Source organism: Zychaea mexicana (genome assembly GCF_025766255.1).
Source record: "Zychaea mexicana strain RSA 1403 chromosome Unknown BDB00scaffold_23, whole genome shotgun sequence".
In the NCBI taxonomy this organism is placed as follows: Eukaryota; Fungi; Mucoromycota; class Mucoromycetes; order Mucorales; family Lichtheimiaceae; genus Zychaea; species Zychaea mexicana.
In genome coordinates, this window is record NW_026516686.1 from 213188 (window position 1) to 240021 (window position 26834).

The window sequence follows — 26834 nt, forward strand, 5'->3', positions numbered from 1 at the left end:
AAGACCGAGACCCTTGTTTTTGCAGCAATAAATGCACTAAAAATGTACTATTTGCTTTAGTGGAGGTCACGAGAACTAGCCTCTTTTCATTATTTTTGGAGCGACAAAGGACAACCTCCTCTCAGATCGAGTGGTACAACATCACTTCTTTTGTGTTTCATTATTCTCAAACTCACTTCCCTTTTCCGTTCCTGACTTATTTTTTCGCTATAGCTTTACAATGCCTCCTGAGCCTCTCGCTACTACAGCTACCTTACATTCCTCAGGGCCGCTACCACCACCACCACCAAAAGCCAATACCCATTCCGATAGTGACGATTCTGACCAAGATTCCGAGGATGGACAGTTTTCGTTGTGTGATTTTGATTTAGACGTTGTTGATGAAGCTTTAATGAATCCCAACAACAACGAGTACCGCGACCATTTTGGATTCCGGATCCAGGTTAAGACGGATGACGAGGATGAAGGAAGTAGTTCGGACGAAGACGACGACGACGATGACGACGAACATGGCCGACATGACGACGATTCGGACAGCAGTTCATTCCCAAAACAGACGAAAAGTAAAAACAAGCACTCGTCCTCTGCAGCGTCAAGTGATACAGATTACTCGGTGGATACAGCCATGACAACACCGACAACGGCAAAGCATCCGCCACTACTGGATGATTTAGAACAACAGCCTGCGATCGCTACGCCTGCTCGTCGTACTCGTGGACGGGCTGCTACCGTGTCGAGAGCAAATGACCCTCCTCCACCACTTCCTCCTCTCAACCTTTCATTTTCTGGAAGTGAAGGCATCACAAAAACAGCCACGTCAGGAAGAAGACGACGAGCCACCACAGTATCGCGACCTCAGCCACCGCCTATACCGTCCCTGCCGACTGCGACAGCACCATCGGCAGTATATGAAATGCTGAGCGAAGAAGTGGAGCAGCAGTTTGTCGAGGAAACGCATAAGCAACAGCAACAACTACTCAATGCCGAGCAATCACACGCACCTTTTGCCCAGCAGCAACACTTTTCACCTGTTTCTGAGCCCATTGCAGAAAATCAATATCATACGGAGCACGAAACGGTTATGGATAAGCAGCCTACTGCCGTACAGCATGATATGACGCAGCAGCAGCAGCAGCAGATCTCAGATAAGGAGCAATCGATGACTTTGGAGCAGCAGGAGCAACACCTAGCCACACCAGATAATTATCATGCAGTTGCCGAGCAGAAACAATCGATCCTTGAGCAGCAACATGCAGACGAACTCGTCTCGCTCGGAACAGAAAAGCAACACACCGTTGACCAGCCAACAATGAATAATGTGGTGCATAATGAAAAGCAAACCAGTACCTCAGAATATCACACTCTTGTCGAACAGCGGCAACAGCAGCAAGGGTCAATGCAACCAATCACAGAAGCCAAAATCCATGCTACTGGAGTACAAGAAGAGGATCCAATCCCTGAACAACAAAAGAAGGAACTTCCGCCACTCCCACCATGCGATAGCAACAGTGTTTCAATGGCAACCACAAAATCAACTGCGTCTGGATCAACAAGCGATCACGAGTCGGTCCGATCTACTAGCTCTGAATACAATGGCCGCAGTCGTTCAGATAGTTTAGGAGCGAAATCCTTTAGCTCATTCAACCCGTTCAAACGCGCCGGCTCGCCCTCGTCGACCCGTACCGGGACCCGTGCTGTCGAGCGACCCTCAGCCGCATTTCGCGAACGTCAAAGCAAACGCATGTCTGAATTTTATCGGTTCCAATCGCAACCTTCGTCGCCATCAACATCTTTCCAAACGAGCAACAATCGATTGTCGTATGCGAGTGCATCTAGCTATTATGACATGCTCATGTCCAAGTTTGGCCGTTCTTCTGAAGACCATCACCATCATCCATCACCCTCTGGCCTTATCCGACATTCGCCCAAGCATACAGCACTAAAAGATGAAGCGCAACAGCATATTGGAAGTCTCAAGACGACTGACCCTGATCATGACTATGGTAATTTTGCAATTTCACGTCCCAAGGTTTTAAAAAAACATTTACTAAGTGGCAAATGTTGGCATTGTTGATTAGATTTTTGGGAGGTGTTTATTAATGACACTGACGAGATGATCCGAAGCCAGCCCGATTCTGTCAAGCATCACATGATTGCTGGTATTCCTCCTTCGCTACGCGGCTACGTATGGCAAATCATGTCCAAATCCCGCAACAATGGTGAACTCGAATCCGAATACCGCGAACTCTTGAAACGCATCAGTCCGCATGAAAAATCAATCCAACGCGACCTGGCAAGGACGTTCCCTACACACGACTTTTTCAAGGAGCGTGATGGTGAGGGTCAAGAGTCGCTTTTTAACGTGACAAAAGCGTACAGCATCTTTGATCAACAAGTTGGTTATTGCCAGGGTTTACCCTTTATCGTCGGGTGCCTTTTACTCCATGTATGTTATATTCGATTTTACCACTTTATCGACTCTTATTGCTGTGAACGGATTGACTGACTGACATTCACAATGTGTTATTCCTCCTTTGGATTAGATGCCGGACGATATGGCATTTTGCGTACTAATTAAGCTCATGAGCCAATATGGCTTGCGCGCCCAATTCATGCCACAAATGGAGCTGCTTCATGAACGACTTTATCAATTCGAGCATATCTTGCAACAAAAGTTGCCGCAAATACACAAGCATTTAGAAACCCAAGGTGTTCAGCCGAGCATGTATGCCTCGCAATGGTTCCTGACACTGTTCGCCAGCCGATGTCCTCTTCACCTAGCATACCGGGTCTTCGATATGGTACTACTCGAAGGATCTCATGTCGTGTTACGTTTCGCCTTGGCTTTAATGTTCCGCAATCAACATACCTTGCTAAACCTGGAATTTGAAGCGCTCGTGGAGTTTCTAAATAACGCTATCTTTGATACATACAAGGTAAAAGGGGGTGATCCTCTCCCACCCTTTGTTGTTATGGGGAAACAGGGGAAGCGTGTGTTCTTGAGTAAAGTCGAAAGGAGAAAAAGTCTAATCATACCATACGCACCTTGAAAATATGCACATAGGACGATGAAAGCGGTTTTGTTCATGACGCTTATAGCATGGATGTTCCCACGCGCCTCTTGACCCGTCTCGCCAAGCAACATGCTACTGAAGCAGCACGCGAAGCGAAAGCACAATCACAAGAAGAAAATTTGCGACGCATCAACACAGAGCTTTCGAGCCACGTACGACGACTCGAGAAATCTTACCGTAATCTCGAAAACGAACACCAAGAAGTAACACGGCAGGTGATCGACGCTAAAATGAATGTGGCACGAATGGATGACGAAAACCAACAGCTTAGGTGGCAGTTATCGCAAGCCAAGACAGAAATTGATCAGTTGAAGGCATCTATGCCGGTCGTCGACGATCTCCAGCGCCAGAATAAGCAGCTGACGCAAAAGAACGGACACTTGGAGAATCAGCTGGAAGATGTGGAAGCAGTTCTTATCAGTCTCAAGATGAAATACGCAGAGAGTGAGAGTGCGTATGAGGGAATGAAGCAAAAGCTACACAAGGCTGGTATTTTTTAGAAAAGCGTGATTTTCCATATCTCTCTCTCTCTCTTTATATTATTGTACATACACACTATTGCCACCAGTTATTCCTCCCCAAACCATCCGTTGCGTTCCTCCTTATCTACGTTATTTCTATTCTTTGCTACTACCTACATAACATCCGCCCATGTCTATCTTCTTATCTGTTCGCTATCTGACATTGCTTATATATATATTCCCGACACTACCACCCTGCTTCTTGTTCTTTCTATCTACCCGCTTGTTGCTTTCCAAAACAAACTTGTGCTACAATAATAGTAATCCCACACCATAAATTTTGTACGACTACTTGTCATGCATTAAAACATACAAATTTATTACTATTAAGCTCTTACATGTATGATATATAAAAAAATCAATACTATTTTGTTTGTGATATATGTGTATATATGTATATATGGGGAGGTGGTTATTTGTGTGTGTTCATGCTATAGGGTTCTCGTCGATAAATAAAAATTTGTTCATTTTGCGTGGATTAAAGTAACGGAAACGGGTTTGATTTTTAGATTGTGTGGATGATGAATTTAAAGACGTGGTAGATGGAGGAGGAGCGTACATATTGCACTGGACGAATGATTGTTGCTGTAGTTGCGCATCGGCTGCTGCTGTTGTGCTTGTTGGAGATGCGGATGGCATGAAAGATGAAGTGATGCTGCTGCTGGATGATGATGTAGTGGACGATGATGGTGATGATGAGGGAGCAAATGATAGTACGGAAAGCATAGAGCCGGATGGGGTGATTTCATGGTGAGACGAGTCCTGATCGCTCCTTCTGCTGCTATGTGGTACGGGTACGGGAGTTGTTGGCTGCGGTGCTGGAGGGGATGGTGCTAATGACGATGATGATATTGATGATGATGGCGATATGGCTGAAGATGAAGGTGATGATGATTGGTCTTTGTTTAACGCGATCGATGGTTTTAAATTTGCCAAGAAATAGTCCGGTTTGTTGTTTTGTCTTTGGTAGAGTTGCTGTTGTTGTGCAGTACTGTCGTTTTTGTTCGCTGGAAGTGCGTAAAGTTGATGCCGTCGAATTTCGACCTCAATCCAATCCGCGACCTGGACCCAATCCTTGTTCCGTGCTTGGTGCTCGTGTGTCTGAGTAATGATACCCAAACACTTTTGCAGGCTGTTGTCGTACTCTTCCTTGTCGATACCGTTCAAAATCAGCGGGGATGCACATGCGCGGTATATATCCATAGCATTTGAAATCACTTCGGCTACACGCCACATCTCATCACGATCAAACGCGCAGTGACAGAACGGGACCTTTACGCAAGTGTTGAGCGCTCGCAGCAGGATCAGTGCCCTTGACAAGCAAATGTTCAACGACTCGAGTGAAAAGCGGCCGGGATAGCGATCGTTGACATCTGGAATAAACGGCTTGTGCAAAATAATGCGACTTGAGTTACATTCAATGTTGACCCGAATGCACGCGAGAAACAGCTCTTCGGAACCGTACTCGAATCCACTGTCAAACTTTAGGTACGATGGCAACGCTTCGTACATGCTGACGATCTTTTGATCATATGCGTTGAGCTGTTCGACCGTCATTTCCGCTTCGCGATCCCACAGCATGTGGATAATGTCGGCTTGGACCCGCCAAAACTGGATGCAATGGTGATAGCACAGTACACTGATCTCGCCGTCATCAATGTCTTGCTCAAACACCCTTGGGATGTCCACACCGCCATGTCCTCGTATCTGAGGCGTGTTTTTCGGCGCTCCTGCAGAATACAGGTACAGATCAATCGACCAAGCAAACCACCACAGTCGGGTGTCGATTTCTTTTTCGAAATTCTCGTCGTCTGCATTATACGCCATGCGAGGGTAAATCTCGAGCTCATGCAGCATGGACACGGCCATGCCCATGTAATGATGTCGCCTGCTGGTTTCGGCTCGAATGCTCATGTAAATCATGCTGAGCACGGCATAGCGGTCGGGACAGTCGAATGATTGGCCCAGACAGTCTCTGGCCCTGTTGAAAAAGAACTCCTCCTGTTCCTGAAGTTGATATGGATCTTGTCGAAAATGATCGAACTGTGGGCCGCCGTGGTGGAAGACCATGTGACGGAAGCAGTGGGAGCACAGGGCATTGACAATGAGCGTGTCTGTCGGAGACGGATGGTTGTTGTACCAGGCCATAAACTCTTCCCTGGACAGGATAGGGAAATAGCGGACCCAGCAGGTGAAAAAGGTCTTGATGCACGCATCCACAATCTGTTGCAACGTTGTCATCGGACCATGTTTCGAGTGCGGGTGTAAGATTTGCCCGAGCCCACAGGCTGAGGCAAAGAAATTGACGGGCTTGATCCGTGAGTTGGGGTTGCGATATAAGACGATTCCCGTAGCGCTGCCTTTTCTTTCGTCCGCCTGGTCTTTGTCGCTGCCCTGTGGTGTGCAGCACATTTTGCTGAAGGCGTCTATCAACACGCGGAAGTCGGAAACGCTCGAGATGCGGGCCTCCATATTGATGCCAAGGTCGGTGTAAGAGATGTTGAACTTTGAAAATATATCGTGCAAGGCAACTGCTCCTTTCGGTGTTGTGGCTGCTGTCATCAGGGGTGCGGTCGTTGACTCTTCTTCATCGGCCGTCGTCATTTCATCGTCTGTGATTACTGGTGCTGATGCTGTTTGAGCCGCAGTCCAGGGTATAGTTGTTGGTGGCGAGACGAGCCCAGAGGGCTCGCTGTCGACACTACTCCCTGATGTCTCTAGCGGTGTTGGCGGACTGCTGGTAATCAAGGAAGGAATGGTGTCCAGAGTGTAGTTGTTTGTGTCGATGGCAAGCCCAGTGTGCTTTTTGCTGCCAGGGTAACGACGAGGAGACTGCAAGAAGGTGTTGTTGCTAGGATACATTGGCGAGAATGCCTCCGATTTTGCGTTATTATGGCTGATTCCCCAGGGCTGCTGCTGATAATAATTGTTCCACGAAAACGTCGACTGTTGCTGTTGCTGTTGATGATTATGATGCGGGTTCTGGCGTTGGTAGGGATAATGATGCTGCTGCCCATGCTCTAGGTGCGGCTGCTGCTGGAAATCGAATCCAAATTCGTCTTCTGGGAAGGGTGGAGTGAAGCAGAGCGGATACGCATGGTCAGATGGGTCGTTTGATCGGAATCGCTTATGCGTTCGTTCAACCGTAGCAAATGGCATGGCTAAAATGAAAAGAGAGAAAGAAAAGGAGAAAACGGAAGAAAACAGGGTCTGCTGTTGATGCTGCTGTTGTTATTTGCGTGTGAGAGTCGAGAGAAGATCCAAAGCGAGTGTTTTCAGAAAAGCAGTAAGGGAAAAAGAGAAAAGAGATTGTGGGAAAGTTTGTTTTATTTATACATCGTATCACGGTGTTTGCCCAAATGCTATCTCTCTGTGCCTTGCCCATTTCCCTTTGCAAAGCTCTCATATAACAACAAAAAGTGTATATGAGCGAAGGTTACACGGCGACTGAGGTACAAAGACACACACCAATGGCATCGCGGAGTGATAACAAAAAGTATAATTATTCCAGCACAGACAACAGTTACTTTCGGGAAGTGGAGAGTGCGAGAAGGGAAAAACTTTGCGCCTGCACAATTGATTTTCGAACGATGATCAAACAGAAAACATGAAGAGACTTATATATAGAATGGAAGCGCTTAGCGGAAACTGCAAGCAAAGAACGGCAGATCATTCTTCTATTCATTTTTCTCCTCGTACGGTGTCACAAAGGTTATCCTAAACTTGAACGATAAGCCTGTGTGTGCGCGTGCCCTTTGTAACACTGAAGAACATTTGATTTTGGCAATCGGAGCTCATGTGTTGCCGTATGTGGGCGTGCATACTAAGTTGTTTCTACATGTGTTTGTGCGCTGCGTATTATCTATGATAACTAGTGGTGAGGTTTCCTTCTTCCTTTCTCTCAGATCCTTTTCGCTTATCAACAGAGCTGCCGTTACTTTTTTTGTTCAAGCCCGAGCTGGGCCCCCCTGTTCTTCAGGGTCAAGTTGGCATTCATTATACCCAGTACAACCAATCTCTCTTTTCCCCCATCTACACAAGAAGCCTTGTTTACTTTATAGTCTGCAGCGCTGTGCCATGAGCCATGCTTCTTGTATGTATGATAAGATGCGGGTACCCCTCGTGTGTTTCTCTGCTTTTGGTTACTTTTATATGAGGCGAGGTTTTGTAAAAATCGGTTTATTTTGTCTTGTATGGTTTTCCCAGCTGAAATTGTAAAAAGGCGGGAGAACACGTAGTTCTGTTGACTAATAAGAGATCTTCGTCCAGCTTCTGAACACTTCGCTGACCGAACAAAAAAACAAATCTTTTTCCCTTGCGGTAAAACATACGTCGTCAAAGACCCTTGTCGACTGACCGAAGTAATCTAAAAGAACCCCTCAAAAAAACAAGCAAGAGGTCCCTGCAACCCTGTATTGATATCACAACAAAGTAAGTTAGCGGAATATTGTGCTATATCTGTGGCTGTGATGCTGACATAACGTACAAATCTATTGGGTTTCGATACAGATGATGGTGGGAACCTGCTATACTGCGTACTGGAAGTACCATTACTGCACGCATATACTTTTACCACGCCTACCTGCAGCGTCTTAGCATATCTAGGGGACATTCAAAGTGTGTGTCCACATGCGTAATAAGCATCATTGTACAGTACCAGTGTTTTTTTCCACGGTCTGCTATGTCTAAACAAACTAGTCACTCAACAAGGAAAAGAAAATGACATGTCTCTCCAAAACTTTTTTTCCTCTTCCTTACAAAGCCCCATGATTTGAAGGGAAGGTGAAAAGGCCCATCCTCTTATACATACTTGTTGGGCCTTTGATCAGCACACTTGCTAGGTTTCCGGTGATTTTAAAAAAAGAATAAACAGAAAGGATGGGTCATTTTGTCACATCAGGATGAGCCACATAGTCGATAGTAAACGAACGACAGGAAAGAATTGCCTTTTAGATTTTAAAGACGAGTGGTTCATTCAAACCGGAAATTCAAATGAGCCGGTTGAAAGGTTGACCATTGCTGTTTGTTGTGATTAGTAAGTCTAACTAACTCGTTACCTTCACTTGCCATTTATCAGGGTCTGATTATTTTTATCAATCCCTTTAGGTTTTTTTTCTTACCACACACTTGGGTACAAAAAGCGTATCGCATTTTTCCATTTTGCCCAGCAATATACTATATATTAGCAAGCTGACGCAAACTTTTGCAATGATGAGAAATTTTCCGAATGTTGATAAGCAGTAAGAGTTCGATTGCTCACGACGCACTGTTTACAAAAAGTCCGCGCTCAGTTCGGCAAGCAACATCAAGGGATAGAAAATATAGTGATATTAGTGATCTTTATATATTGAGAACACTTATGCCACAGAGCAACAGCGACAATAGTGTCTTGCTCTCACTATACCTTCGTTACATGTATCTTGACATTTACCCACACGTTCTACTCTATTCTGCAATTGAAGGATTGGTACAGTACAACGTGTACATACTATTGTCTCTTTTTAACTTAACATGACGCTCAATTTTATCATGAGAATGGCTATTTTGCCTAGCCAACCTTGTGCAACGATTCCACGTTTATTCTTAAGGATGCTGCTAGATCAAGAAGGTTCTTGGAAAAAAAAAGTCGGAAATGAGCAGGTATTATTGTCGTTTATGATCATGTCATATTAGGAGAAAATCGTATCAAGAGGCTCGCTCGGAAGCGGACGAGAGTATCTAAATCTTATTGACTCCGTCATGGACGGATAGACGCAATTTTTGGTAACAATGCCGAATTTATAATGTGCCACTTTCATTAAAGGTAGGTTTGAAATGATATTGCTCCTCCTGCTGCTGTTATCATCGGTGGGCCAAGCTCTCTACAGCACCAACAATACCATCTTCAGCATCTAAAACAAGAGCCGAAAAAAAGTGGTTGATCGGTTGAACACACGGACAGAAGAGGAAATATCACTCACACGACCTTGATGGTTCCTTTTTATATGGTTGAGCCTGATTTGGCCTGTAAGACATGTCTGGGCTTAATAACAGTAATTTTAAATAGAAAAGTAACAACCCATTAAAATACCCAAGAGTACTTACGGCTTTCTACGCACACTGCTGACAGGGTACGTCATCCTCACTATACGGTAATACATAAAGGGTTTAGTCGTTGATAAGTAATTGTCGTCGTGCCAGGTGCACTTACCTAAGGCGCCGCCGGGCAACGCAGGACTCAACCAGAGCCCTGCTCCTTAATAGTGGGCTATGCAACCGATTATAATAACGAAGGAATTTATCAGAACTGATAAATTCTCACACGAATGACAACTTTTCACATTGCTCTAAAGCATAACAGCACAACTTACATGACGCTACCCTGTGCAGGTCAGTGCCCGAGAGAAAGAGAGAGAGAGAGACAGAGAGAGAGACAGAGCAAGCAGAGCGAGAGAGCGAGAGACAGAGAGAGAGGCTACCCCTGCATGGAGAGATCGCAGCTATAACGTATCAGCAACGGGAATAATTGATTTTACAATGTCTCTGTCTCGGCTTTTCTACTTGACCAATGTGGCCCGCTATAATATTGGCATAAAGGATGAAAATGCGGTCAACTTTTCAAAAAGCAAGAGTCTCAAGCAAGTGATGCTACTAAAAAGCACGGGTGCCATCATTAGCAAAACAACAAAGAAACTCCTTCGCGATCATGGAATAAATATTAAGCTTAAATAAGCGATTTTAAAACTTAGATTGTATATAGTTAATACAATCTTTATCGAGTAAAGAAAGGATAGTACTCAATCATATAATATTGTTACCTCTTGGTTTGCGTGTGACGGCATATAAAAGGCTATCTCACTTGATATGTATAAAAGAAGCTTCTCATATATTATCAGTTTCTACGAGATTCAACAGCTCCAAGAGGCTCGGTCCAGAATTCCGACGATTTGACTTTATCTATTCCTCACACAACAAAAAGGCTCGACTGGATACATGCTACGATGACAACCCTCTGAGCTTGCTCGTCAAAACTATACAGAGCCTGGACCGCTTTCGCTACAGGAGTTCTACGTGCTGAGTACGTCAAATCCGATCTCATGGAAGCACCGTGTGCACTATGAAATGGACGGTTTTTACATATATATGACTTGCTAAAAATAAGCGAAAGTGCGCTTAATTATGTTGTCAAGTAGCAGCAACGTTAGCAGTAGCAGTGCATAGAAGTATTGTTGCTCGAAGTCGCCGGCGCTCGTATGAGCGGTATGCTGAGCCAGTTTCTAGAAGAAATTTAATCTGGTAAAGAAGGAAATCGGCCAAAGAGTGAGAGCAGCGACTATGGCTTCACCTCCAACACCCGCTTATATTTTTCGAGGGCATAATTCGTCAATAAATGCCGTCAAGTTTTTTGACAATGACCAGTACATTGCGTCTTGGTAATTTTTTTATTTAGTAATATTTAGTGATTACTTTGCAACAGATAATGCTACTTGGCTGACCCGTACACGCAAATATCGTTTATTATTGATTCTTTAAAATAGTGATGCGAACGGCGTGGTTTGCATTTGGAGAATGAAGACGCGACGATCTATACTTGAGTGGAAAGCCCATGAACACGGTTGTTTACAAGTGCACGTCTACGATTCCAACAAGCTTATTAGGCAAGAATAACGACGTGCTGGAATAGATACGTAAAATCAAATTGCTACTGGTGCTAATTTTACTACTATTCTCTCCCTCTCCTCCCACCACTATCAGTCAGGGGAGAGACAACGTGGTGCATATATGGCAACTTTTGCTTGATAACAGTGACAAGCTAAAGTGTGAAGCAACGCTGATCCACTCGATTCCATATTATTCACTCTCTTTTTGCCGGTCATCCATTTGTCAAACGTCAGGTATAGAATAATTAGAAAAGTTAATTTTTACTTGGTTGACTAAAAGGGAGATTCGAAAGATGATACGCTCTTATGCCTTCCACTCCGAGGTCACACATCGCTGGTTTGTATCGGTTGATTTTGATAATAAGAGGATAGAAGAAAGGGAAAGACAACAAGAGGGGGTATAGCTCGATGAGGAGGGAAAGGAAATCCCAAGACAGAAAAAAAATAGAAAGGGGCCGTTTATTTATTTAAAGTTCGTTTCTAGCTGCACAAAGATAACGGATGATAACTCAATTTCTAAGGGGAGGCATTCTGTTGACAGGGCATTTGACTGATATACAGCGCTTTTTTTTCAGGTAGACATCTACAGTATACAACAACAAAAATGGATCGTGCAAAAGATTGGGGTAGCAAAGGACAGCAACGAAAAGGACGATCGTCTATGTATGGCTGTCCAACTTTTCTGGCCAGGAGAAGGATCCACGCTGTTCGTCTTGGTCGGTTATGAGGACGGTTCAGTGGCACTATGGAACGTTTCTGATCTAAATGAAAAGCCAAACCTTGTATGGAAAGCAAAAGAGCACACAGCCCCAGGTAAATTATTTCGATTCAGTCCGATGGTCGATCGAAAACTAAAAAAGAGGGCTTCTTTTCGTCTAGTACTTGACGTCGCTGTGGATCGTACTGCCTATGCATTTGCTGTTTCTACTTCTGCCGATAATCAAATCGTCAAATATGCACTGTCGTCGCCGTTGTCGTCATCACAACGATCAGACGATAATCCAGTCATCAAAAAGTCGAGTATCAAAAAATCCGGATTGGCTGCTGTGGATATTCGAAGAGATGGCAAGATTTTTGCCACGGCTGGTCACGATGGCAGGTAAAGATAACGGTTAATGTGGCTGTTAGTATAAAACCGTTAAAAGAAAAAAGAAACTTATCTTCTATTGATCATGGATGATGATGATCATCGACCTTTAGAATCCGTGTGTTCTCGTGCAAATCACTTCAACCTCTAGCTATCCTGTCATACCATCGTGATAGTGTCTATACCGTCGCATTCGCATCGACACTACAAGATTCATCTGATCATTGGTTGATTGGTGGGTCCAAAGAAGCTAGGATTAGTCTATGGAGCATCTATTAGACATGCACGCACACAATCCCTCTCGTATCCCATCTCCTCCCGTCACACTAATATTCCTTACTCGCATTTTCAACATTTATTGTACCATACATAACAATCAACAAAGGTCATTTAAAACAGATACTTGGTGTACTATATGTATAATAAAAATGACACCTACAGTATACGTTGCATGTATATAAATGTCAGTAAAACATACTTTACCAAAAAGGCATCGTCGAAAGTAGAATCGCATAATGGTGTGTTTTGCACTCCATACTTATGATATCTGTGATTTGATAATGCAAAAGCATGGCGACGATCGATTCTTATCGTTTGTTTGTAAAGAAAGAATGTCAATACATGTTTTTTTTTTGAAAAAGAGAACCAAAACATGGATCCGCAGCGATCGATCCTCCTACTACCATGCAGTGCATCATATGGCTCTTTAATACATCATGTCTTTTTTTTTGAAGGAGAGTAGATGCAGTCGACAGCACATCATGCGTTATCTACTATCTTTTCCAACAGCGGCGGACGGTTGTATATCACTCAGTAGAAGTGTTACTGAGCTCCTTGTTTGGACAGGGATGTTCTTCTTTTTTAGAAATACGTATTAGTCAGTTGATGGAAGCGAAGGCATAGGTTTTCTTTTCCGTGTAAGGGCGAAAAGACCAAAGTCGTCAGAAAAGAAGGGCCTCATGCAAGTCAAGAGAGAGGGCGAAAGATAACGATGAAAAGAGGGAGAGTGTGTGTACTACCATGCGCTATGTGATGCGCGGCACTTCACATGTTTTTTGGGGATTCAATGCATATGTAGCAGTGAATTAGCGACTTGGTTGTTTTGTTGTTTATATCATCGATCGCGCGTAGAGTTAGAATTACAACCATTGCTCTCAGCAAAGTGCTAGTAATACCAAGAAAGCCGCATAGAAAACAATAAGATTGTATAGAGTTTGATGTGTGGTGGTGGCCCCGGTCCTTGTTGCACATAGATAAGAACTCATCTGCGTTGTTTCCCTTTGGCGATTTTCTTATCTATAAAGGGTATTATAGGTACAAAGTGGGAGTACAAGGGAAACTAGACAATACCCTTTCAACAAACAAGTTTGCTTATCAGTTATCTTTTAATATGGTTGCAAATATTATATAGCTTAGGCAACAACAACAACATCATCATCATCAATATCATCTCTCTTCTCCTTCCCATTAATAGCCCACTGTTACCTCCTTTCCTTTTTCCTTTGCCTCTCTTTTCTTTTTGCCATATATTTCTTTAAAGGTTTTCTACTATTCGATACCATGGACGCAGAATTACCATATGGTCCAGAGTTTAATGCGGGCAACATTGGCTGGGTGCTTGCCTCCACGGCACTTGTCTGGCTCATGATACCAGGAATTGGCTACTTCTATAGTGGATTGGCCAGAAGTAAAAACGCACTGTCAATGATCATGAGTGCTTTCCTCTGCTTGGTAGTTGTCTCAGTCCAGGTTTGTTACTCATATATTAAACATCAGTACATTCCTACTTTGATCAACACCAGCACTAGCAGCTGCTTAGAACGGTGTCAAACTCAAAAAACACACGAGGAATTATTCTTTCTGTTCAACTCGAAATAATATTAAACTGCATATGTTAAATAAAACGATAGTGGTTCATATGGGGCTACAGCTTAGCCTTCAGCGATACTGGCTCGGCTTTCATTGGCAATGTCAAACATGCCTTTTTCCGCGACGTATTGGGAGAGCCCTCACCTGGCAGCGCCAACATTCCCGCCATTGTATTTTGCGTATACCAAGGCATGTTTGCATGTCTCACACCAGCCCTGGCCATCGGTTCTGCAGCCGAACGCGCACGACTCATGCCTATGATTATTTTTATTTTTGTCTGGTCAACCATCGTATACGACGTTCTCGCCTGCTGGACGTGGAACCCGAACGGCTGGAGCTTCCAACTGGGCGGCCTTGATTTTGCGGGCGGCACACCTGTGCACATTGCCTCCGGCTTTTCAAGTTTGGCCTATGCATTGATCCTAGGCAAACGTGCAGGCAAAGGCAGCATTTCGCAGGAGAGCGATTTTAAGCCCCACAACATGTCAAACGTCGTTCTTGGCACAGCCCTTTTGTGGTTTGGATGGGTAAATATATATAGTCTCGCGCATTGCTCTTTCTCATATTTTCCCATCTGCATACCCTTACTACCATTCTCATCTTCTTTTCCATACCCTTTTTGGGAATCCATGACAGTTTGGGTTTAATGGAGGGTCAGCGCTAGGCGGCAGCTTGCGTGCCGGTATGGCATGCATTGTTACCAACTTGGCAGCATCGATCGGCGCCATCACTTGGATGGCATTGGATTATCGTATTGATCGCAAATTCTCAGCTCTTGGATTCTGTTCTGGTGCTATCTCTGGTTTGGTAGCAATCACACCTGCGGCAGGATTTGTTGGCCCTGGCCCTGCTGTCGCTATTGGTTTCTTTGGAGGCGTCTTTTGTAATCTTGCTTCGCACATGAAAGACTGGCTGCGTTATGATGATGCACTGGATGTGTTTGCCGTACACGGTGTTGGTGGTTACGTTGGCTGCATATTCACTGGCGTCTTTGCTGAAAGCTACATTGCCGCTTTGGACGGCACAGAAATCCCTGGCGGTTGGATGGACCAAAACTGGGTTCAAGTCGGCTATCAGTTTGCTGATGCAACTGCTGGTGCTGCTTGGTCTTTCTTCATCACCTATTTGATCTTGTTCATCATGGACAAAATCCCTGGCTTATCTCTTAGAGTCTCGCAAGAAGTAGAGTTACAAGGCTTGGACGTTGCAGAATTTGGTGAGCAGGCTTACGCGTATCACATCAACAAGATCGTTACTGTCGATCCAGAAACCGGCGAGCAAAAGGTTGTCCGTGAAGAGGTCAAGGAAGTGCCTCAGCACAATGACATCGGTCGAACTTCGATGGTGTCTTGAATAACGTAGCCTTCTGACAATATCTGCCTCTACCTCTAACATAGTGAAAACTATGTATTCTAAACCCTTTACCGCACAAACAATATTTCGTTCGATGTAGCGTAGTGTGTTTTATCTTCAGTGCATCTATACACTATGATATACAACAATATTTTTTTTTCTTCCTCTTCCCCTTCGTTTTCATTGATATATGAGTCTCTACTATACCCAGGGTCCTGCTTCTCCTCTTCCCAGCTAATATGCATTAACCTTTTCCCTACTCAATTGTCAACTATTACTATTACTACTATCGGTACTAGCCTGCTTATATGTACTAGCAAATAATACTTTGTAAAGATATGCTCATAGCTGTACATACTGTAGTAGTATACAACTGTGTAGTCCGAGTGCGACAACCTTTCGACATTGTAGCATAAAGTGTTTGGTTGCTTAAAAATATTCTAAACCCGCCTTTCGATTCAGATTTTAAAGTTGTGCCTATCGGTCGACATTCTTGCACTTCCAGAATATTTTGAATTTTGCTCTTTTTTCTTTATATCAAGAACAGATTTTTTAAGTCTCTTCTAAGCTCGAGATGAACTGTAAGTATGTGGCACCAGGAAAAGAGCATATGTATACTATAATTTAACAGATACGCATGTACATAACGAGAGTCCTACACACGCAAATTTATAAGCCGAGGGGAAAAACGAGTTGATAGGCCTTGATAAGCCCAGCCATAATGTTACTAAGTCTCATTTTATGTTATGTGTTGATTTGTTACGCACACAACTTGCGGCCCACCTCCGAGGTGTGTACAGCTGCCACGGAAAAAGAATCATTTAAGTAAATTTGTTACAAGAGCCCCCTTCTTTCTGTTTATCATGCAGCATCGATCGACACATTGAAAGTACCATATACTTATTATCACAGTATTAGTTGCTGATGTAGTACAAAAACAAAAAAGCATCTTGGCGTATTAAGTTGTTGATTAAACGGAGCCACATTTAACAAATACTGCATGTTCGCAAATTTATGATGGATTAAACGAGATTTCTTCCCGTATCCCAGCACGAGTGCTCGCTGGTACATACGGTTTAAGAATGCTGAAGAGTAGTAAGAACGCTCACTAAAAGGCAAATTGTCTCCAGCCAATTTTGATGATTTGTACTACATCATGACCTTCAGTGCTGCATTGCAATACCAACTTATACATCACTCACATCATGGTATAAATCCCAATCATGTGGACCATCGATCACCGAGCATACAATGTGCAGCATTTAATGCATTTGAAGGGGTCCTAGCTCTGCACTGTTGTCTCTAACTGAACGATAAAAGAAAGAGAATCGTCATCATTACTGTCCGTTAATGAGTGTTGCTTTTATGGTAGTCCTTCTTATCCTCTATGAATCCATAGGGTTCTTGACGATGGATGGTATTCCAGAATTCTGGATTCGTTGTTGCACACTTGTGCGTAAAGCTAGTGCATATGCACATAAACATATGTCACAAACAGAGCTGCAGACGGCATGAAACACCATTAACATCGCACAGACTACTAGAAACACAGGTCACGTTTGAATGAGAACATATGAATGTCCTTTCTCTCAATCTCCTCTCACTCCACTTCTCCCTCCTTTCTTCCTTTTTCTGTGGACCATCCATCCTTCCTCTTCAATTTTCTCAGTGGTTTACCATAGCCTTATTTGAGAGGAAAAATATGACTGCCGATGCAAGCAATACTGTCACTCTTGACAACATCCATCAAGTATTAAAGGACGACAAAAGGGTCAAGATTGCCACAGTTGACATTGACGGAGTCCTTCGTGGGAAGCTTATGCACAAGGAAAAGTTCTTACAAGTAATTGAATCTGGATTTGGTAACTATCTAAATGTACGGCGTATATCAATAAGATGTAAATGTGCTGAAATTATATAAACGAAACGCACAATTCTAGGTTTATGCTCAGTTATCTTTGGTTGGGACATTCAAGATATCATGTATACAACGCCTGTCGAATTCGGTGGGAAAGATTGCCACTTTTTTGACTTGGTTGCCAAAGTTGATTTAGCGTCCTATCGTCGGATCCCGTGGGAGAACAACACCCCGTTCTTCTTTGTTCACCTGATCCATCCAAGCACAAATGAACCCCTTTACTGCTGTCCCCGCGTGTTCTTGCAATCAGCTGTAGACGCTTGTGAGCAAGACCTCCAGTGTACTGCCTATTGTGGTGTTGAATTTGAATTCTTTTGTTTTAAAGGTAAATGACTTTTTTAGTAGGGTTGGGTGACAGAAAGTGATGTGGCTGTTTTGGGAGAGGGGGTGCTGTCGCTCGTATTAAGTTGGGGGCGAGGAAGGAAACAAGAGCCAAAGAGATAACACTCCGCGAATATCATCATGCATCCATTACAGAAAACGCAGAGTCTTTGGAAGCCAAAGGATTCGCTAACCCCAATCCCTTGACGGTTGGTATGTGCGGATACTCGTTATTACGTCCTACACAAAACCAAGAATTCTATTATCGCGCATTCGACTGGCTTGAGGAGTTCCGAGTGGACGTGGAAAGCTGGCACACAGAAACCGGCCCGGGAGTCTTTGAAGCGGCAATCAAGTATACGGATGCCAAAGAAGCCGGTGACCGTGCCAGCTTATTCAAAACGTCCATGAAACAAATTGCACTGAAGCATGGGTTTTTGGCTTGCTTCATGTCAAAGCCGTATCAGGACTTACCCGGCTGCTCAGGTCATATGCATTTCAGCTTGATCGACAAGCAAGGCAAAAATATGTTTTATCCGTTTGAGTCCAGTCAAGTATCTACAATCCATCCGCATATCAGTAAAACGTTGGTCCACTTTTTGGCGGGTGTGTTACATGGTTTACCAAGTATATTGGCCGTTTTGGCACCAACTATCAACAGGTTATTGCTATGAACAGGTTAAGGGATAATGGTGGTGATGAAATGTGAATGGGCTATTTCTACTAGCGGGTCGATTAACGCTGATTACGCAACAAATCCATTACCATAGCTACAAACGGCTTTGTGGCAATTTTTGGACTCCTATCACTGTCTCTTGGGGAGTCGAGAACCGCTTGGGTGCTGTCAGAGTGATTGTCCCACCCACTACATCCCCTAATGGCACACGATTAGAAATGGTAAAGTGTAGTGGAAAAAGGAAAGTGAACACAAACGGGGTTCTAACAGGCGGCAAATCATGCCGACATTGCTGTAGCGTGTGTCAGGAGCAGACATCAATCCGCATTTGGCCATTGGCGCGATCCTGAAATGTGGAATCTGGGGCATAAAAACATGTCAAACGTTACCTGTTTCGGCGCTCGAAGACGATGGACGTGGTGCAGAACAAAGTTCAGGAGGAGAAGGTGGAAAAGACAAACAACAAGGACAACAGCTTGCAAGGACATTACAGGAAGCGGTAGCTGCTATGGATGCGGAATCATCGGTTGCACGTCAGGTGCTCGGTGATTCGTTTGTCGATCATTTCGTCAAAACGAGGAAGCATGAATGGAGTTTGTGGCAGAATGCAGTGACTGATTATGAGCTGAAGCGCTACATGGAACTAGTGTAAAAAAACATCTACACCACATCATTTAACACACATATACTACAGCTATCATCTATAAAGGTCCTTCCGTCTTTATGATTATATACACCATATAATCAGAAAAGCTTTTTATTTTTATTTTTTTTGGGAAAAACATGAAAAGGTAAAGAGGGGTTTTGGTTTCATATGTATAAGAGTGGGGCTTTTAAGTAGTAGGTAGTAAGTAAGGGAGAGGGGTTCCTTCATACAGTGCACTTATTAGGAAGAGAAGAGTGATATAACATGCCGTCGTTGCAAGAAAAGAATATGTAAGTGAGAACACAAAATACAGAGGTATGTAAAGGTATTGTTTGTCGATAATGGTTGAAGAAGAATGGAAATAGAGAGAAGATGGTATTTGCTGGTCAACATCGTCAGAGAGTTGTTGATGAAAATGTCATTAGAATATGTACAAGAGAGAAAAACAAAAGTGGCCAAAAGAAGTGTATATAAAAAAGAGAAGAGAAAACACACATACGATAAGAAAAAGCCAAAAGGCGGATTGCGGAAGAGGAAAAGGATGTGTAAAAGTACAAATTTTTTGGTGGTTTGGCTGGATGAATGAAAAGAAGAGCTACACAAGTAGATGGCAAAGTGGACGATGCTATTAAGGAGCCATTTGAAAGAAGGCATCGTTCGTCGTCGTTTGGGCTTGAATGATCAATTTTCGCTCTCTCCAGTGTTGAGCATAAGGATAGATGGAAAACGAATAGTGAAGGGTATATGATGGCGTAACTTTTAAAACTTTTGAAATCAGGGCTTTGGCACAGGGCGGAACAAGCGACGACGACGACGATGACGGCGTGAAAAGTTGAGATTATTTTGGTCGCAACAGTCCACAGTACTTTTTGGAGTGACCATACTAGATGATACGAAGAACAGGTTCTAATTAGCCCTCTTTGAAACTAAATAAATAATATAACTACGCGCCTCGTCATTGACAGACAGACGCGTCCAAAACGATGTTTCTCTTTTCTTACCTGACCACAATGAGTGCTAACATTAGCAATAAAAGAAAGATATAAGGTTAGTTTATCCGCGTTTGAGTGCTCTGGAAAACCTATAAGTCGATGGGGGTTAACTATGCCCCGGTATGTTCTTACCACTGTCCACCGCTGAGATTTATAGGTTTCACGTCGTTGACGAGTGTCGATTCGATGCTTGTAGAGGATGCAATGACCATGATGATAATGATGATGATATATATTACAGAAATTGGATATTGGGAGGAAATGCAGATAGTGGAGGCAAAGACTAAAGAAACAAGAGACAAGAGAATATAAAAAAAGTGTGGGGAATCGACGAGTTAACTTCTTTCTACCAAGCTTAAATAGCTTTTTTACTTTGTCATTTTTTGTTTACCTTCCAGCAAGTGTAACTTTAAAGGTTAGGTTAGTATCAAATCAGGGATTTAAATAATTGTTGTTGTTGTTTTGTTGAAAAGAAAGAAGCGATTCCCCAGATTTAGATATACATGGAAAGAAGCAAGCAAATAAGGCGTTCAATCTCATGTCATTCGATTTCCCGAAACACACACTCACTCACTACATACATTCCACATACAGACACTTGTTTCAGATTAGCCTCTTCCATCATAATTAATGTGTAGTTCATTCACCCCGGATACACTTGGTTGCTAGTTTACTTATTGCTATGTTAGTGGTTGCTATGTTGGAGGTTGTTGTTTAAGTTACATGTTAAATAACCCATTGCTATATAGAGGTTGTTGTCATCATTGATCGCCTTATTCCTCTCCACAATATCTTGTCAAACGATATAGGGGATGACACAGATGCGTGTTGTGTGTAAGTACCACATGTACGACAACGGAAGCTAAAAAAAATCCGGGGCTGGCGATCAATAGGGGCTGCTCTCATTTCATGCCGAGAGATAATTGATGATGACAGTAAATGTCAAATTACAATCAGGTTTTTTTCGATGGGAAAATTCGTGACGATGTATTGTAGATGATGATAATAATGGGCGTCCACGTTGCTGTTATACTATATTCCTGCTTTCTATTCTGACTTTATACAGGTGTCAAGCTTGTTGTTGATTTTGTTGTTTTGCATGACAACATTACGGGGAAGAAAAAGGGCGCCCGTGTCACTTTATTACCAAGTAATAGTAGCGCTGTGTGAGAGAATGTGTGAGTGATCCAGAATACTCAGCACACATACAACATCTTCAAGCACGTATACTCAGAGGCTATTAGCAGCAGCTACTAGTAGAAGTAATATGCTACACCAATGAGCTTCCAGCATTCGTGCTATGTTTGTTACCTCGATTATTGTTTGTAATTTTTTCTCTCGGGTCTTCCCATCCCCACTCGTTTTTTCTTCCTTCCCTATCCATTCTCTTACTCTTTGTTACTTTATTTTATCTCTCGGGTGCCGCAGAACTTTAATAACTACGACAGATGCAGGCATATTGTTATTGTTACCTTGTGGAGTAAATAACAAAAGTTTTTTTCTTTCTTTTTTAATGCAAGATGAAGGAAAACACGAAGAGGAAAAAGTTTCGGTCGGACAAACTTGTGCGGGGAGAGAAAGGGCGTTCTTCTCTCTTATGTCCATCAGTTGCTGACGTCGTTGTTGGTGTAATGCATCCTGCTCTCTTGCATATGCGTATAAACAAAAAAGAATAGCCGAACAGATGGTGGCACACTTTTCTGTTGCACCGTTCAAAAGAATTCCTAAACTGTAAAAAATCATGATCGGCTGTTCCGAACCTTACCGCCAATATGTACACAATCGTCAAATATCAAAAAGAGCAAGTAAATGTGATAGTATATGTAGCGCAGTAGTCACAGTAGCTCTATTGCAAGTGAAAATGGGTCGCGTCCAATTTTTAGCTTTTACATCTGAAGATAAGGTAGTAATGTGTATAGCTAGCTATCGATGTGCCACTAGCCACATATCATATTTCGAGGTTTTTTATGTTCATACAGAAAGTTATGGTAAACCTGGGGGACGTTTTCTTACTCTATTTAGTAAACCTATCATTTCCAACAGTCTGACTCGCATCCTGTACATAGTCAAAAAAGAAAAGACTGTTGTATTTTTTCCCTTCTTCTATAATTACTCTAATGCTATTACCACTACTACTACATCATTTTTCTTTAAAACAACAACAACACTATTAGAGTTGTTTGTAATTAGTTTGTGTAGTATATTATATGAAACATAAAGAAGTCCGAAATTGATTCATAACAATAATATTAGTAGAAGAATGGTGTGTCAGTTACGCCCTAAACGCGACATGAGACGCAAGCATCCATGCGTATTCACTCTCAGCTGGATAAAGAACGACTTAGCCATAACACACTGCCAGATTAAGCTATAGTGTTTGTTTGAATATACACGCAAAAACGCTATGACGCAGAGGATAAACTTTGTTGACTCCCTTCATCCCCTTTCTTCACCTGATAAAGTATAATTTTTCCGAAGTTTAAGGAAATCTGTTGTTTCTGTACAGGGATTTGTGCTCCCATACACACCGCACACTTCAAAAAAGAAACGTGTATTGCTAAATACATGCGCAAAAGGGCCCTCGTCACATAGTCTTAGCCATCAATACAGTATTTTATCTAGTATATTACACGTCTATTTAAGAAAAAGTCATAACGTTCCGAAAGCACCAGGGTCGTGCACGGTCATTTTGCGCTTTATTTTTGAAGCTTTATGGGCTTAACCGGACAAGTTGTCAAAGCTAATAAACAGTGTCTCACACACTATAATGGTGTGTGAGGATGCCTGATTCGGCATAAATTAACTATTGCCTTTATGTTAAGAAAATGGCATTTCATCAGTATACAGAGGACATAAGTTGCAGACATTGCACAACTGATGATACAAAAAAGTAAAACACAAACATTACTTGCATATGACTCTACAGTATTGGATAAGAGGTGAATTGTAACATTGCATATACCGGTTTTATAAAATAGGCACTTGTGTAGCAAAGTACAGTCGGTACTAGCACTCATCTATATTACTGTGTAGGTGAAATTGCTGATGTACCGAGACCGACGACGTCATAGGGTTCTGCTTCTAAAACGTGGTGCTTTACTGCTGTCTATCTTTTTATAAAAAGACAAGCAAGCAACACTAACGGATAGACTCGCGCGGTGAATCGAATAACTGCTGCATCTACTGGTATGACACTTTCCATCTGAAATACTGTTAGTATTAGCTTAGCTCCGCGCTCCATATCATATAAATTATTGATTGGAAGCTATGTAAACAGCTGTAACTACAAAATCGGTTATTTCAATGGTACGGCTGCTGCTTTGAATATAGCATACTCTATGACTTTTTGGAGAAAGTAAATTCAGTTCTCTTTCTATCTAACTCACCGTCCTCTGATTGTTTTCTTCACTCCAACTCTAAAAAAGAAACTTCATTTGATAAACCAGAACACGACAAGTTTTAGTGAACGTACGAGAAATATCGTAAGTCTCGCTATCTATGCAATGTGCTTATCTCGAAATGCGTTGGGTTTAGTACGGGAAGACAAATTGTTCAAGTGCTACTCCAATGCCTGGAGATTCATTGAATTCAAGTATTGTTGCAAGCTCATAGCATGAGCTATCGAACATTGGAACGATCGCATACGTTGCTAAGCAGCAGTGTTATCGATGACACGTAGTGTTATTGTGTGGTTAAAGAAAAGATGAGATTCTTTCTTATATAATCAGACATCTTTAAATACAAGGATTATACACTTTTGGGTAGAGTAGCGAAAATACCAATACCTACTTTCAGCTCTAACCTGCACTAAGCTCAAATTACATACTTGTATGACATGGATCCTCGCCAAAGTTGGACGTAAAGCTATTTCCCCCTTCCTAGCACGAATCTAAGTATTAAATTCATGGCATGGTTTTATTATCTCAGGACTTCTCTCATGATGTTGAAGAGGCGGTCATCAGATGGTTTTGTACAGTACGGTGGACAAGTATCCATCATTACGATTGATCACTGCGATCATTCATTATACAGTACCCGCTCGTTAAATCGATCACCTCTGTTTTTCGAGAAAGTGATCGGCTTAACGAATGATTGGTTTAAAGATTGAGGGTCCACTATATAACACACATACTGCTTACCAAGCTGGTATTTTGGGGAAGTGATTGGTTTAACGAGATATCGGTTTAAAGGTGATCGGTTTAACGAGCGGGTACTGTATACGGCATTGTACAATATGTCTGACAAGTGTCTGTTGTTAATGGAGGGCAATACTGGTGATGTGTTTTCTTCTTTACACGTTACCAATCCCTTGTGGGTGACCCTAATAACGGATAGTGCTGTAACTAATTTAATCTCACACTTCTCCTTTCTATTGGATCGACGAGGCGTTATGTTGAAAAGCAATATCTTGTATAGTAGTTAGTATATTGGGAAGGAGGGGCACAGTTGCAAAATAAACACACAAGTTTATGCATATTTTTGATTAACATTCCAAGACGCAAAGACATGATCATTACTCATTTTATTCAAATGTAAATGGTTATGAAATGGTATGGGTTATTGATATATGAAGCATCAAGCCGAAGAAAAGACGAGTGCGGATACTAAAAGAGTGTCGAAAATTTAAAGTTAAAAACGGTATTGATAGATTAGATGGGGATATATTACTAAATAAAAGGTAGATATAGCTCATACAGAATGTGTTGATACAATACAAATATGTATATAGACAGCTAGAGCGTGATCATCGATAAATTATAAGTATTTATATCGTATATGCCTGTCTAGCCAGTCCTCGTTGAGAATGACGTCGCCAATGTTTACAGCACTTTACGGCACGCCTGTATACTGCTGATACTTGTGACGCATTCAGCACCAAACACCTCGTAAGCTTAATCCAGAACGCACTGCCACATCTTCTGGACTTTTTCGAATCCAACAGGTTTTGTTCAGGTCTCAGCAACATCATCCACTCCCTCCTGCTTACACATCATCTCAATCAATGCAGCCTTTGCGGATATTAATACTACAGCATTGGCTCATCATATTGGTCTAGACAGCTTTAGTTATAATGTATACTCACCAGATTTCTGCTTAGTTTTCAGGCAGTCTTTTTCTTTGACAACAATACTGACGGCGGCGTCATGCCATTTTAGTCTCGGAATACCGCCACAATCGCGTCCGCATCACACTTGAACCACGTTGCCAACTCTGCACTTTCCTTCTTCTGCATATTGCTCAGCTCTCTTGGTAGCACGTAGGATTTCAATGTTTTAATTGAATTCATATTAAATGAATGTTGTGATTAATACTTTGCTAGAGATCACGTAGTACATGTTGAATTCGTCCGCAACGCGAGTCACACAAAGAACCATTTGTCGTATTTTATGCAACAAACTGCTCAGAACTATATAAGTAGGTTCTCTCAAATAACTTCGGTCAGTAGTTCTTTTTCACACTCTTTTTTCCCATTAAATAAAGAATGTCATAGTTTTACCTTTCTTCTTTTTGTTTAATACGACGCGTCACTACGCTGTTAGCAGATGCTGCTATCACTGTCATTAGATCTGAAGTAGGTGTGTACGCTTAGTTGTGAACGTACCAATCGCACTGACAACGATTTACTTTTCGCTTCTTCACTTACGTGAGTAGCTGAGAAGTACAAGCACTTTACAGGGTGGGATATAGCTCACTAGATACTTCGTTACTCTCAAAAGGATAAATGAAGTATCTTTTCGATATGCTGGCGCTTGTTAAACACATACCACGTAAGTCTTAATGCTTTTATAGTATCTGTGATGTTCAACAACAGGAAGGGACTAGAAGCATTTGAGATTGCTGTTTAATTCTACAAGAATGAATGGTCTATCCTTCACTTGTTTTCTACAGCTATTTATACGCGACTAGTGTCTGTGACGATGAAAAGAAAAACCAGATAAATGATAGATCCGTTCAGCAATCTGATCAGTACATCTTGACACTGGTTTCTGAAAGAAACCTGTAAGTCAGTCACGACAGAATCATATCCTTTAGTTGAGGTCTTCATTAATAACAATATATGCATTATATCAACTTTTTTTTAGTGCTGATAAAACGGGCAACTATTCTTGAACGTGCATTGTCGCATACAATCAATCAATAGTTCCTCGTTCGATTTCCCGGATTCTGGCGGAGGAGGTCTGTACGTAATTTATATGATCATACTATTACATATTCTCCTCCGCAGCCTCTTACTTTCCTGTGGATCTTTCTGACTCCTTGGGGACGCGAGAAGTAAGTGACGACACTAGATACTTTGTGTAACAAGCATATGAAAAATGATTTGGCAAAAGAAGTAAAGAAAGCTAATTGAGAAAAAAACTTAGTACGAGAGCATGAATTCCCTTAGTTCATGTGCTGCTAGCTGTGTCGGGGCGTGCGAAACAGGTACAACAACAACTACATTCTTTGCACATACATTCGAGCAAATATTATCAAGCACAGTTCTTATATAGTACTGTTACCCCGAGAACCACCCATAACAAATAAACCAAACATACAAAAGAACCACACACCAAGCGGCAATCAGAATACAATACATAACTACCGCAGCAACCGCAGCAACTCTACAACTCTTTTGCACCCCCAAATTATCAAAAGGAACAACTATAAATAGAACGAACCCTTTACCCTGTAAAGATTCGATGAACAGCTTGTTGAATAAGAGCATTACCGCAGCATCCGCAGTAACAACAACT

General features: G+C 42.3%; 5 protein-coding genes across 5 annotated transcripts; 4 read left to right on the forward strand and 1 right to left on the reverse strand.

The window, feature by feature from the left end:
* Nucleotides 1-500: 500 nt before the first annotated feature.
* On the forward strand, nucleotides 501-3914 carry BDB00DRAFT_815722 (rab-GTPase-TBC domain-containing protein). The gene is made up of 4 exons (XM_053122931.1): nucleotides 501-2003; nucleotides 2079-2446; nucleotides 2544-2936; nucleotides 3065-3914. The coding sequence occupies exons 1-4, from the start codon at nucleotides 626-628 to the stop codon at nucleotides 3572-3574; spliced, it is 2649 nt and encodes an 882-aa protein (XP_052981331.1). The 5' UTR covers nucleotides 501-625; the 3' UTR covers nucleotides 3575-3914.
* Nucleotides 3915-6901, reverse strand: BDB00DRAFT_927758 (uncharacterized protein). Its single transcript, XM_053128896.1, has one exon. It carries the CDS (start codon nucleotides 6752-6754, stop codon nucleotides 4022-4024), a length of 2733 nt encoding a protein of 910 aa, XP_052981332.1. The 5' UTR covers nucleotides 6755-6901; the 3' UTR covers nucleotides 3915-4021.
* Nucleotides 6902-10514: 3613 nt separating this feature from the next.
* BDB00DRAFT_815731 (WD40-repeat-containing domain protein) lies at nucleotides 10515-12812 on the forward strand. The gene is made up of 7 exons (XM_053122932.1): nucleotides 10515-11007; nucleotides 11113-11232; nucleotides 11330-11469; nucleotides 11529-11572; nucleotides 11811-12048; nucleotides 12115-12334; nucleotides 12436-12812. The coding sequence occupies exons 1-7, from the start codon at nucleotides 10910-10912 to the stop codon at nucleotides 12599-12601; spliced, it is 1026 nt and encodes a 341-aa protein (XP_052981333.1). The 5' UTR covers nucleotides 10515-10909; the 3' UTR covers nucleotides 12602-12812.
* A 911-nt stretch (nucleotides 12813-13723) lies between these two features.
* BDB00DRAFT_815737 (ammonium transporter AmtB-like domain-containing protein) lies at nucleotides 13724-15992 on the forward strand. The gene is made up of 3 exons (XM_053122933.1): nucleotides 13724-14071; nucleotides 14233-14718; nucleotides 14828-15992. The coding sequence occupies exons 1-3, from the start codon at nucleotides 13883-13885 to the stop codon at nucleotides 15542-15544; spliced, it is 1392 nt and encodes a 463-aa protein (XP_052981334.1). The 5' UTR covers nucleotides 13724-13882; the 3' UTR covers nucleotides 15545-15992.
* A 1170-nt stretch (nucleotides 15993-17162) lies between these two features.
* On the forward strand, nucleotides 17163-19340 carry BDB00DRAFT_815739 (uncharacterized protein). The gene is made up of 5 exons (XM_053122934.1): nucleotides 17163-17406; nucleotides 17485-17787; nucleotides 17940-18444; nucleotides 18554-18680; nucleotides 18758-19340. The coding sequence occupies exons 1-5, from the start codon at nucleotides 17247-17249 to the stop codon at nucleotides 19109-19111; spliced, it is 1449 nt and encodes a 482-aa protein (XP_052981335.1). The 5' UTR covers nucleotides 17163-17246; the 3' UTR covers nucleotides 19112-19340.
* Nucleotides 19341-26834: the final 7494 nt, after the last annotated feature.

Bases quoted from the DNA above. Each gene is read 5' to 3' on its own strand.
- BDB00DRAFT_815731 (XM_053122932.1), top strand. From the start codon at position 10,910: ATGGCTTCACCTCCAACACCCGCTTATATTTTTCGAGGGCATAATTCG. The intron at 11,573-11,810 runs GTTTGTATCGGT...CTTTTTTTTCAG, and splicing joins TCCGAGGTCACACATCGCTG to GTAGACATCTACAGTATACA. The intron at 12,335-12,435 runs GTAAAGATAACG...ATCGACCTTTAG, and splicing joins ACGGCTGGTCACGATGGCAG to AATCCGTGTGTTCTCGTGCA.
- BDB00DRAFT_815737 (XM_053122933.1), top strand. From the start codon at position 13,883: ATGGACGCAGAATTACCATATGGTCCAGAGTTTAATGCGGGCAACATT. The intron at 14,072-14,232 runs GTTTGTTACTCA...ATAAAACGATAG, and splicing joins TGGTAGTTGTCTCAGTCCAG to TGGTTCATATGGGGCTACAG. The intron at 14,719-14,827 runs GTAAATATATAT...AATCCATGACAG, and splicing joins CCCTTTTGTGGTTTGGATGG to TTTGGGTTTAATGGAGGGTC.
- BDB00DRAFT_815722 (XM_053122931.1), top strand. From the start codon at position 626: ATGACAACACCGACAACGGCAAAGCATCCGCCACTACTGGATGATTTA. The intron at 2,447-2,543 runs GTATGTTATATT...CCTTTGGATTAG, and splicing joins TCGGGTGCCTTTTACTCCAT to ATGCCGGACGATATGGCATT. The intron at 2,937-3,064 runs GTAAAAGGGGGT...ATATGCACATAG, and splicing joins CTATCTTTGATACATACAAG to GACGATGAAAGCGGTTTTGT.
- BDB00DRAFT_927758 (XM_053128896.1), bottom strand. From the start codon at position 6,754: ATGCCATTTGCTACGGTTGAACGAACGCATAAGCGATTCCGATCAAAC.
- BDB00DRAFT_815739 (XM_053122934.1), top strand. From the start codon at position 17,247: ATGACTGCCGATGCAAGCAATACTGTCACTCTTGACAACATCCATCAA. The intron at 17,407-17,484 runs GTAACTATCTAA...GCACAATTCTAG, and splicing joins AGTAATTGAATCTGGATTTG to GTTTATGCTCAGTTATCTTT. The intron at 17,788-17,939 runs GTAAATGACTTT...CATCCATTACAG, and splicing joins TGAATTCTTTTGTTTTAAAG to AAAACGCAGAGTCTTTGGAA.